Here is an 11,256-nt window from a genome sequence, read left to right on the forward strand (position 1 = left end):
AGTAGAAGATAGAGTTTTGAGATCTTGGGGCAAATTATGACCGCCGATTTCGGATAATGCAATCATTCTTGTCACGCATGGCCGGACCTTGATTGACTAAAGAGAGCCAACTGGCGGTTGCAAATGTGGACTGATGTTGAGGCGTGCCATGTCATAATAGGCCTTGCCACTGCAAGACGGAAAGGAGTACAGCACATAGTTGAAGAATGATGAACCAAATCTTTTAGAAAGTGAAAAGGAAAAAAAAAAGGAAACGCACAGGAAGGAGCGAGGCAGTAGACAGTATATCTGTTGACATGGATTAGCTGCTGGCGCTAACATATACATGGTAAGACACGAATCCTTCGTCTGCCACCACTGCTCTACTGTCTACCGCCTATTGTGGATCTGCGAATCTAATGGAAAGATGTTTCAGGTCATATTAACGCACACTGACATGTTGCTCCCTGTTGCACGAACGATAAATAAATACCTGTAATTCTGATACCTGGTACCTATGTAAATCGCAGCGGAGAGTGCCACATCAGAGTTTTAAAGAAGACATCTGGTGGATTGGCTCGATCAATGTGGAATACTCCCTGTGTGAACATAATGATGACCCAGCAACCAGCGACGAGAGACAACGTAGTAACAACAGCAGACGGACAACATACGTAGTTATTATTATTACTAACTACCAACGAGAGCGAGAAGGCATCTCATTACGTACCATTCTAGACCGGCTGGCTACCTTGTCCCATTCCTGTCCTGTCTCCTATCTCTTATTAGGCAACAGGCTCGAAATAATCAGCAATCTGAAATTAGACTTCCAGACTAACAGGAATCATGCAACTGCTTTTGTTTCATCAGAAGGGTCAACATTAATTAATTAAAGGATCTCTGCGGGGCACGGCCGTACGCCGGATATTATTTAAATAATTGCCCGACATTTATCGATAACTGATATTTAATTATGCATGTCTCATATCCCTAACAAATCCCCTTATCTTTTACTGCTATCTTTTCCTCTATCCTTCCGTTATTGTTGACCACTGGCTATTCCGCCATTATTTCATAAGCTCACTGGGCTTGGCAAGACCACTAACGGTGTCTTATGTTCATCGTTTATGAAATCCTGCATGATCAGCGCCCGCTCAGTTTTTCCCAACCAATAATAATAACTAGTGTAGTATACCTAGCGGTTCCTCGTATGATCGTAATAATCTTCAAATCATCCTAACCTTCTATTTATCCTCCATTGATCCGTCCACAAATTACAAATTCACGACCCTTGTCCCATATTCCATTTTCATGAATGATATATGATGTTTCATATATACATCTCATACCTCATCGGGCTCCCTGAGATGACTGGTTGCGGAGGCTGCTAACACCCAACATCGAACACCTATAACACCCAATGCCAACAAAACCCAACAATGAGGCAGGGAACTAGAGCAAGGATTAAGGATCAAGGATTAAACTCATGACGAAAGGCTGCAGGTTTCATCAGAAATATAGATGCACCACCACGACACACAGTACACCATGCTTTTAATTTCAGATAGCACCGGTCGAACGTTGCGTTAATGAGCGAGAGATATGAGACACGAAATTACCGAAATTGCTCATTACTCATCTGCTGTCTATGATCTATGACTATCTACTGTCTACCGGCTACTGATTACTGATTGTTAATTTCATTGAAGTCTGAACCTAAAGTCATTCCCACCGAACCTGTCATTTCCATTGACTCATACTGCATGCCAGTCCGGTTAGATCGACGGCCACCACATATGGTGAAATTGGGGGACCTCCGGTGCGTGCTGCAAGGTATAAAAACCCCCTGTCAATGACACTTATCCCATCATCAACGCAACTAGACATCCCTCACACACCCTCCCAATCTTCCCTTCAACAAGCAATTTTCCCTTCTGACTACCACGAACAACATGCGATTCACTTCGTTCTTCATTGCCGCTCTCCCTTTCGTCGGGTCTGCTTTCGCCGTTCCCCTCAACAACAAGGCCTCCGACGCCCTTGTTGCTAGATCTGAATCCCTTGCCCCTCGAACTGTTGACTACGTTGGCATCCTTACTACACTTGATAATGACATCGTGAGTCATCTATCTTTTCCCGTGACCTGTCTTGGACTGACTTGGCTGGATAGAAAAACGCCGGCCCGCTCTCCGGGGACTCCACTGAGGGCGAAGTGACTGCTGTGCTCACTGCAGTTAAGGAGGCATTCGACACTGCAAAATCGGCTCTCCACATTGGTTCCTCCAAGCGTGACGTCGACACAGACGTTGTTGCGTAAGCCGTTCATAACAATCTAAGGTGATCCTTTCTCTGACAGAAATTAGTCGTGACAACACCGCAAACGAAGTCTCCACTCTTTTGTCTACCGTCTCCGCCGATGTGAAGGGCCTCATCGCTCCCGTCGATGTTACTCTCCTTTCCCTTCCTGCGGTCGGTGGCCTCGTTAAGGAGGTCAACTCCGCACTCGATTCCGTTCTTGTGGGTTTGGGTGATGTCCTTGGTGGTGTCGTTGCTTTGGTTGCCAAGACACTCAACAGCTTGGGTATCGACATCGCTCCTTTCCTCAGCAAAGGTGAATTCTGTTCTTTTTTTTAGATCAAGATTTTAGCTTACCTGATCCCCTGGATAGACATCAACATTCTTTACGATATCTTTGGCAAGTTGTAATTTGCCATCACAAGCTTCACTTTTGGCTGTTGAGTCTTTAGTCTTTAGATATTTATCTAGGGGATGAGTTTGCCATTATAATTAACTAAGTTATGATGGTTGTTTAATTTAAATGCGATTATTATAATGATTTGTCTGCTATCTGCTGTCATCTTCTTTAATCTCTGAGCTGCACCCTGTGAAGTATTAAAAACAAAGAAGATGCAGCAATTCGCAATCTGCGAATGCGTACATGATAAAACAAAATACAACGAAGGCAGTATTTTAGTACAGATGTTCATCAGTTCCTGCTGTTGACCGCCGGTGTGAGACGGCTGGGAGAAAAGGATGAAAAAGGATGATAAATGCAAATCCAACAGGGAAATATCCCATTTTCAAGCTCAACGTGCAACGTTTGGCGGTTCGTTTCAAAAGTATTACAGTCTACAGTTACATACTTGTGTCATTTTGGTCACAAATGGACAGCAATTCATTATCCTTCGCTTTAAGCCATCTGTCTTCATTCTTCGATAATACAAGAAGGAAGAAGTTGACTCGTCTACCGCACTTGATCCCTCCGAGTCTTACAAAAAAAGTGCATCAATCTCGGGTTCGTTAGTGCGCTGAAGCAGTACTTCTTTCCTTTGGCGTGATAAACGTCTGCCACTGATTCACTATCTATACGCCAATGAATCGATGGTTCAATCTTCGTGTATAACAGTTTTTTGATGACTTGTAATCCGCAGGTATGTCGCCAGAGATGCTACTAATCATATTGCCCAGTTCCGCCTATTCTCTCTTCAGGGCCTCGGTGTCGTCAGGTGTGGACAAATTAACTCATTAATCCCTTGCAATTTTCGCAGCTATCAGCCTACAAATGTATCCCAATGGAGGGAGTCGATAGAAATAGCTCACTGTTGCCCTTCATAGCCTCTTGTGGCTACTTGGTACTCGACCCCTCCCCCGGGAAATTCTGACACGTCGTTATGGACTAAGCATTATCTTGGTCAGAATAAGGTATATAAGCAGCTCCTACTCGCGTAACTCCTCTCCGCCCATCATATTTTTGCCCGGATTTCGAAACACATTCGTCGAACAGTTTCCTTATTCGAATTACTATCATGCGTTTCACTTCAGTTCTCGTTGCCGCTCTTGCGTTTGTCGGATCAGTCTCTGCCTACCCTTTCATTAATCCGGCCTCCAAGGCAGCCGTTGACGCTGGATCGAGGACGCTTTCAATGAGAGAGATCAACTACGTAAATGTTCTTTCTTAACTTGATGACTCTACCGTAAGTGGCTCATAGGCTCACACTCACTTAGAGCCGGTAGTACCACGCGCTGATCGGCACTTAAAAAATCAGCTGGTGCCCTTACCCCCAATTCTACCCAAGACGAAGTTATCTTGGTTCTCAACACGGTTAACGATGCTTTTAAGACAGCTCAATCTGAGTTTCAGCTTGATTCGTCCAAAAGAGACTTCCACCATATGATCCGCCCGTAAGTATTTTCCAAGCAAAGATTCCAGGTATTATTAATGGTCACTATCAACAGGCGTGATCTTACCGATGACGTTTCAAAGCTTCTGGGGATTATCGTTGAAGACCTGAACTCTCTCCTTTCTCCTGTTGAGGGTATTCTCTCCCAGATTCCTATCGTCGGTCCTATCCTTGAAGACATCAATACCGCCCTCGACGCCATTATTCAGGGCCTTGACAAGGTTCTTGGAGGCATCCTCGATTTGGTTGCTAACATTCTCAAGGACTTGGGCATCAACCTTACACCTCTTCTTAGTGGCCGTGGGTGATCAGACTCCATAAGGGTGCTGGACTGAGATAGCGGTATAGTCCTGCAACTCCTTACCTGTATTCTGGGTGGTTCGTAACCCCGCAATGATAACTTATAAGGAACCATTTGAAGTCTCATTCGATCCATGTCGTCGATTATCGTCGGTCCAAGTTGTTACATAGCATTTGAGGGATTGTCCACATTGATGCACCACATTACTTAAATGTCAAGTACGTCGTTAAGAATCTACCTAATTATATACCAAGAGATTGCTTCCAATATCCTCTTTTTGGATAAGAAGAAGTCAAAGAGCAATTACTTATCTGCAGCCCGGTTAGCTGGCCACAAATGACCAACCATCGCTGATGCACCATCAATGGCCCGTTTATGCACCCTATTTTATCCGATTCTGGGGCCATATACAAATCACAGCTAGCAAAGATGAGTTATAATTAGTCTATCACCGATTCAAGATAGTCTTTGTTAGCAACTGGAGGGAGTCCTTTCTTTATAATCTGCCAGCAGTGATGATGATAGTCCGAGCTGAATCAAGATATACCTGCCATCAGTAAAAGTTATCAATCGACGGAGTAATCGTGCGCATGCGACCCAGAAATGGCAATTCTAGAAAAGCTACCTATTTATGTCTTGGGCACGATGAAACTTAAATATTATGGTTTATGTACCGTGTCGTTGTTGTCGTCGTGGCTTTCGGAAGCCATGCTCGCACATTGGTACAATTTGTTGCATGAGAGGGGACCGAATACAGGGCTCGTCATTCACGATATGGCGGCAGCCCATTCAATGGCATGCTGAGCTTACTTGTGATCGTCACGGCCGGCCAGTTTATCCTCAACCAGCCTGTTTGAGAAACATGGATCAGAAGGCCCCCGACCTGGGTTTCAGACCAGAAGCTGTGGCCTAGTATAAAGGGCCACCGGAGGAAGCAAGAGAAATGCCCGATGCTCAGCCCGTTCAGTTTCTTGAATTAACAGGCAATGATGAAATGCACGGGCCTCTGCAGCATACCTTTCGTGAGCTGCCTAGCTCAGCTTTTTCAATGCGAATAAGGATGGCCTCCAACTTCTGACTGGCAAACATGTCAATTCGATCAAACTCCTATAGTTCCTCTGTCTGCCATACCTTTCGAATTTCTTGGCTCACTATAACGTCGCATGCACCTATCGACCTGGAGGCCTTTTGACGGGTATAAAAACCTCTCTCAGACACGTCTTTCCCTTCTTCCTCGTTCTTTCTTCATCCAATATCTTTTTCTCATTGAAAGCCATTGAAGTCCACCTTAACTTCTGATTTACTGTCGACTCATTCAAGCAACTACAACCCCATCAAGATGCGATTCACCTCCATGTTCGTTGCCGCCCTTCCCTTCATTGGGTCGGTTTTCGCAGCCCCTCTCGCAGAGAATGCTTTGACTCCTGTTACTTCAGACTTGACCAAGAAAGATGTGGATGTCCTTTCTGTTATCACAGAGCTCCAAACCAGGGTTGTAAGTTTGTTCGCTATACTATTTGGGCTGCAGCTAAAAGATGGTAGTCTGCCGCCGGTTCTATCGGTCCCCACTCTGCCGAGGCTGAAGTTACTGCTTGCCTCAATGTTGTCATCGACGCGTTCAACTGGTGTGGTAACGAGCTCGGCATTGACCTTTCGGCTGGCGTCAGTGCTGGCGTTTCTTTATTCAGTCGTGACATCGTCATTGCGTATGTGTAGTCCTTTCCTTTACGAGTAGCCTTCACTGACATTTCGAAAGTCGAGACACCGACAAGAAACAGGTTGCCGAAGCCCTGTCCAACGTTATCCAGACCGTCAACGTGAACATTGTCCAGCCCATCCCTCCGTATATTGCGCACAAAACCACTGTCTCCAAGCTTCTCTGCCAGATTGATGACTCTCTCACGTTGATCCTCAAGGGTGTCGACACCCTTGTCGTTGGTGTCCTTAAGCTCGTCAACTCCCTTCTCAAGGACGTCGGCCTTATTCTAAAGTCACTCCTTGGTGGGCTTCTTTCTATTCTTTAAGCCCCGTTATCAAAATTGTATAGTGCGGATCCATACTATATCCCGACGGTTAGTTAGTGGATTGGTCTTATAGTTAATGTTGAATATCATATATGCAGTATCCAAATTGCTCACAGTATTTGTACAATATGAGGACCATGAATTAGTGGTTACGTTCATGTTGCCAATAGGTTGATACCTGGTGTTCTATGACCTCTTCATATCTTCCTATGCGGAGACAGTTTGTACATACGTACACGTCCTGCAATCAAGTTACTGCACACAACAAGTCCCTAATTGTTGAACAAAAGTGTCCCTTACCATCTTTTATGTTCTCTGTCTTTTTTTCTGCTCTGATTTGCACTGAGAAACGATCAGCTTAAGGCAAGATCGCTACATACTCCATATTCTATGTGGTGGATGTTGGTAAGAGACAGCAAGTCGGTGATTTTCTCTGCTGCACTTCCTTATTACACACGGTCCGTCCATTCTGTCAGTTATTAATTGATTCGCTCGTAGTCGGTTATGTTGGTACGGCGTGCGAAAAATCCTCTATGGCCAAGTAACATTAAGCGAGTCAGCATTCCATCAGGCGGACGATGTGCGTGGTATTTCGTCGCACGGAACGGACAAGATGTCCGGTGAATTCTGGCCAACATCGGGCGTCAGGTCAAGGTTGTGACCGCTTTGCGTTTCCAACAGTCATAATCTGTCCTGTTAGCTATATATGTCCATTCGTGACTCAAGTTGATAGCGTCTTGTCGTTACACGTCACTACTTCCTGCTTTGCCAGTCTTCAGCAAGTTATCCCAGGGTTACTGGAGCATCCGAGCTGGACTTGATAGTACCCAGCACTCTCAGCGATACAGAGACGAACAAATAATGACGAAGTAAGAAATGGAGGATAGAATACGTAGGACAATTTTCGGTGGAAGAAGATCAGTGATTATCGGATCCCACGGTTTTGCATTAAAGCTTGCGCAAGTTGCGCGACGGAAGCGAAACGCACCTGTGAGTCTTGTCTTGCCCTGTCCCAAAGACGAAACTACATTTCTATACAACCCGAGAAATATACTCTTTGTTTTGCTGTATGTTCGTGATAGGCTTTACTATTCGCAACTTGCTCATTGTCTGCATTGTTCTAGTCACGATTTATTTATACTGGTTCTCGTCAATCCCGTCTAAAACTCGATTACCGTCGCCATTGCTGCAAGACAACACCATGCCCACATCTTTGAAACACCTAAAGATTTCGCCCAAGGAGGCCCATACTGCTACTGTCATATTCCTTCACGTGAGCCCAAATATTTGTAATTACTGTGAGCCTAGCTCATCTTGCATGCTGATTTAGGGTTTGGGTGATAGTGGTATGTCTGAGAAAATTAAACGTCACAAATACTAAACTTGCTATTCAGGCCATGGGTGGCTTCCTGTTGCTAAGATGCTTTGGAGCTCATTCCCCAATGTGAAATGGATACTTCCGCACGCCCCCATAATCCCTGTCTCCTTGAACCACGGCATGGCCATGCCATCCTGGTTCGACATTCGTCACCTTGATAAATTGGATAACCCAGAGCACGACGATGAGCAGGGGATGCTCGAAACGCTAAAGTCAGTTGACGAGCTTATCCAGGCCGAGGTGGATAGTGGGATCCCTGAAAATAGGATTGTCCTCGGTGGCTTTTCCCAGGGCGGCGCCATCAGCGTTCTGAATATGCTGACAACAGAGAGAAAGCTGGCTGGAGTGATGGCGCTGAGCACTTGGGTCCCTCTCAGTCACAAGATTGCACAAGTGAGAATCGCCCATCTCAAAACAATGATCTGAAAAATTGATCTCGATGTAGATGAAGTCTGAGCATGCCAACGATATTCCGTTGTTCTGGGGCCACGGAACGAATGACCCAATAGTCGATTACAACTGTACGTCCCAAATACGATTGTTTTTGCCTCAACTGACTTGTGATCCAGTTGGACAACGATCGATTGATTTCCTTGTACAGAAATGCGGCTATAAGCTTCTTCCTCAGGGCACAACGTTTGCCCGTCCTGGGATCCGTTTTGAATCCTACCCAGGAATGCCTCATTCTTCCTGTCCGCAAGAGATTGAAGATCTCAAGTCATGGTTAACGGAGGCGCTCAAGTAAAAATAGGCTTAGTTATCGCGAGATTGTTACTGCAGCAAAATACGATCAGACTTGAGAATGCACAACATTGTTCATAAAGTATGTCCTAATATGACAAAGAAAAAAAATGTCCGAATACTCGTTTTCCAACCTATAAAAGCACGATACCTCCCCACAAACACATCAAGCTTGCTCCTGCCAACTTCCAACTTCCCCAGGTTGTTGTCGCAGCAGAAGTCGTGTTGGTAGAATAACCGCCAAACCCATACTGTGCCATAAGTTGTGCACTAATCTGGGAGCGTGGCAAAACGCTCCTCTCGCGCAGAGTTTGATCACCAATGATGCCATCACCAATCATTACCCACGAGGCATTCGAGGGGATGCCGTCCACGACAATAAAGAAGAGTGCTGGTCCGGGAGCTACAATGCCATTATTAGATCAGTGCCTAATAACTGCAAAAGTCGAGAGACTTACCGAGTATAGCGGGATTTGGCGGTAATTGTGCGACGTGCAAGATCCCCCCACCATCATCCGTCGTTGTGAAACTCGTTTCTAATTCGACGTGTCGTTGACCCATGTTCATCGTATGTGTTGAAAAACCAGTGCGCATGATCACTGCACGGGTTTTGTTGATATTAATCGGAACGTTGAAAAGATCCGAAGCTGAGAGGGTGACGTTGAAATAGTCGCCGCCGTCTACCCTTTCCGTTAGTCTTTGATGCGATGATGAAAAAAAAAAAAAAACGTACAGGTAATATTGCTAGGCATGCCTTGTGGGCTCGGCTTCACATGATCCGCACTAACGATGATAAGCTACGTAGCAAAAATGAGGAAGAGACTCACTAGTCCGGATAGAATATCTCCACTTGATATTGTGTGAAGTAGGTGTAGCTCGTGTTGTGGACCGCATCAACATCTGTGTTCCGGTTAGCGTTCCTGCACGGCGATTATGCTTTTTGAAAATACTCACAGTCCGCATTAGGGTTACTGCCCGAAACGATCACAGTACCGTCGGGCAACAAGGACGCTGAAGAGTGATACATCCGTGGGATAGACGACACACCAGCTTTGGACCATCTTTGTCCTGAAGGCTGAGAAGGGTCAAAATACCACGATTGATAGAGCGGATGATCTGCATATGATTCGCCTATAGCCCAATCTTGAGTCCCGTACCCGGCTGTTCCAGTGCGAGCGCCGTTGACGTAAAAGAGTCGACCGTCAGGGAGATTAATGAACTAAATACATGTCAGGCGCTTTGTATACCCCTGTAATTGTTATACGACTCACATTGCCCATGGAACGTCCTGTGTCAAGAGGATCTTCCTGGTACCAGGTCAGATCGACATCGGGACTGATGCGCACACAGCTCGCGTTTGCCGGGTATTGACTGATATTCCAATCTGTTGTCCACTGATCCGATTCTAAATATGTCCCTCCACAAAATATAATTGTCGCCGTCCAATTATTTTCAGGAGTCATGGGGAAGACTGCGGTTCCAGCGGATGCTGGATATACTCGAACACAATCAGGGATATCACTGATTGGGTATTCAATGTTATTTTTGTAATCAAAAATCTCGGCTTGGTACTCTGCTTGAACAAAAATATTGCCGGAGGGAAGAAGCCAGACTAGAGGAAAGAGGTTCACAGGCATAGTCTTGAGAAGGAAGTTGAGGGTAAAAGGTTCGCCTTTGGGAGGAAAATATTCGATTGTAGGGTTGTTTTGGTTGTCTGCATAGTTGACATATCCTCCCCATTCTGGTGACATTTTAGATTTTAAAAAAGTAGCTAGAATGCAGAAAGATACTCACCACAACCGCCCATAATCATAGCTGATCCATCCTCCAGCGTTTCGAGTGTCGGATACCACCGTCGACTGGTCATGTATAGCGCCGGGTCGTCCACCCAATCGCATGATTCGTCGTCACAGGGGTCGAGCAAGCGGACGGCCTTTCCACCATCCCAGTCGCCATATGGTGACTGCCCGCTCTGTTGAGTGCTAGGCATCGCTGCTCCGCCATAAGTGATTGCTTGATTCCCCCCTGGATGTGCCACGCGTCAGCGGCGACGTTTCTTTCTTTTTTTTTATATGAGATGATAGCAGAACAGCAGAATCTTACCTGCATTGAGCCACGTGCCATTCCCTAGAACAGTCCCCCCGGCACAGAACGAATTTGAAAGCACGTCCATAGTGCGAAAAGTGTTGGTGGCCAAGTCGTATTCTGTGGCCCATGCTGGATGTCCATTCACAGTCGCGTTATTATTTTCACTGTTTCAACCGGTATCAGATATGGAAATGTAGATATTTTCATCGCTGGATCAACGCTCACGTTTTGTCTACGATATAAACTTTGTTCAAAGTGCCCAAGAACAGTTGCTGGGCGGACACGCCAGACAGTCCCACATACTGAAACGTGTTGGCGAGTTGGGCTTGTGCAGGTAAAGCTGCCAGAGCTGCAAGAGAGAGTGCGTGAAGGAGGGTCAAAGGGGAGAGCATGGTTGGAGGCTAGGATTGACGGTGAAGGAATGGACTGCTTCCAACAAACTCGCGATTCAGAACCAAGGCAGAAAAGAAGCAAGAAGATGGCTGTGCAACGAATGAACTCGGGGAAAACAACGCGACAAGGAAGGGTTAAAAAAAGAGATCTGGGTATTTACGTAATACATAT

The 11,256-nt window shown here is 45.7% G+C and overlaps 6 protein-coding genes and 2 non-coding genes; 5 read left to right on the forward strand and 3 right to left on the reverse strand.

The window, feature by feature from the left end:
- CNAG_05726 (hypothetical protein) overlaps nucleotides 1–329 on the forward strand; it is a 1,582-nt gene extending 1,253 nt beyond the window's left edge. Inside the window, exon 9 of the mRNA XM_012195087.1 lies at nucleotides 1–329. This exon is cut by the window's left edge and continues 160 nt beyond it. Coding sequence (XP_012050477.1) covers nucleotides 1–40 — 40 coding nt within the window. The 3' untranslated portion in view covers nucleotides 41–329.
- Nucleotides 330–1,597: 1,268 nt separating this feature from the next.
- On the reverse strand, nucleotides 1,598–2,930 carry CNAG_12670. The gene is made up of 3 exons (XR_001045976.1): nucleotides 2,632–2,930; nucleotides 2,138–2,575; nucleotides 1,598–2,076 (listed from the first exon to the last, which is right to left on the reverse strand). It is a non-coding gene; the product is annotated as a hypothetical RNA (non-coding RNA).
- On the forward strand, nucleotides 1,761–2,823 carry CNAG_05727 (hypothetical protein). XM_012195088.1 has 5 exons: nucleotides 1,761–1,798; nucleotides 1,863–2,096; nucleotides 2,150–2,292; nucleotides 2,343–2,590; nucleotides 2,648–2,823. The coding sequence occupies exons 2-5, from the start codon at nucleotides 1,932–1,934 to the stop codon at nucleotides 2,683–2,685; spliced, it is 594 nt and encodes a 197-aa protein (XP_012050478.1). The 5' UTR covers nucleotides 1,761–1,798; nucleotides 1,863–1,931; the 3' UTR covers nucleotides 2,686–2,823.
- An 855-nt stretch (nucleotides 2,931–3,785) lies between the features above and the next one.
- On the forward strand, nucleotides 3,786–4,658 carry CNAG_05728 (hypothetical protein; the record flags this gene model as incomplete). The annotated part of the gene is made up of 4 exons (XM_012195089.1): nucleotides 3,786–3,920; nucleotides 4,100–4,161; nucleotides 4,216–4,460; nucleotides 4,509–4,658. 4 exons carry the CDS (start codon nucleotides 3,786–3,788, stop codon nucleotides 4,544–4,546), a joined length of 480 nt encoding a protein of 159 aa, XP_012050479.1. The 3' UTR covers nucleotides 4,547–4,658.
- Nucleotides 4,659–5,188: 530 nt separating this feature from the next.
- CNAG_12671 lies at nucleotides 5,189–7,372 on the reverse strand. Its single transcript, XR_001045977.1, has 3 exons — nucleotides 6,600–7,372; nucleotides 5,593–6,520; nucleotides 5,189–5,539 (listed from the first exon to the last, which is right to left on the reverse strand). It is a non-coding gene; the product is annotated as a hypothetical RNA (non-coding RNA).
- Nucleotides 5,737–6,561, forward strand: CNAG_05729 (hypothetical protein). Its single transcript, XM_012195090.1, has 3 exons — nucleotides 5,737–5,956; nucleotides 6,004–6,167; nucleotides 6,218–6,561. The coding sequence occupies exons 1-3, from the start codon at nucleotides 5,801–5,803 to the stop codon at nucleotides 6,483–6,485; spliced, it is 588 nt and encodes a 195-aa protein (XP_012050480.1). The 5' UTR covers nucleotides 5,737–5,800; the 3' UTR covers nucleotides 6,486–6,561.
- Nucleotides 7,197–8,693, forward strand: CNAG_05730 (acyl-protein thioesterase 1). XM_012195091.1 has 6 exons: nucleotides 7,197–7,552; nucleotides 7,610–7,758; nucleotides 7,816–7,831; nucleotides 7,880–8,256; nucleotides 8,309–8,384; nucleotides 8,433–8,693. Exons 2-6 carry the CDS (start codon nucleotides 7,687–7,689, stop codon nucleotides 8,606–8,608), a joined length of 717 nt encoding a protein of 238 aa, XP_012050481.1. The 5' UTR covers nucleotides 7,197–7,552; nucleotides 7,610–7,686; the 3' UTR covers nucleotides 8,609–8,693.
- CNAG_05731 (glyoxal oxidase) lies at nucleotides 8,660–11,180 on the reverse strand. XM_012195092.1 has 9 exons: nucleotides 10,918–11,180; nucleotides 10,708–10,856; nucleotides 10,399–10,629; nucleotides 9,876–10,345; nucleotides 9,559–9,823; nucleotides 9,432–9,504; nucleotides 9,338–9,387; nucleotides 9,063–9,284; nucleotides 8,660–9,007 (listed from the first exon to the last, which is right to left on the reverse strand). Exons 1-9 carry the CDS (start codon nucleotides 11,082–11,084, stop codon nucleotides 8,739–8,741), a joined length of 1,896 nt encoding a protein of 631 aa, XP_012050482.1. The 5' UTR covers nucleotides 11,085–11,180; the 3' UTR covers nucleotides 8,660–8,738.
- Nucleotides 11,181–11,256: the final 76 nt, after the last annotated feature.

Source organism: Cryptococcus neoformans, chromosome 7 (genome assembly GCF_000149245.1).
Source record: "Cryptococcus neoformans var. grubii H99 chromosome 7, complete sequence".
Lineage (NCBI taxonomy): Eukaryota > Fungi > Basidiomycota > Tremellomycetes > Tremellales > Cryptococcaceae > Cryptococcus > Cryptococcus neoformans.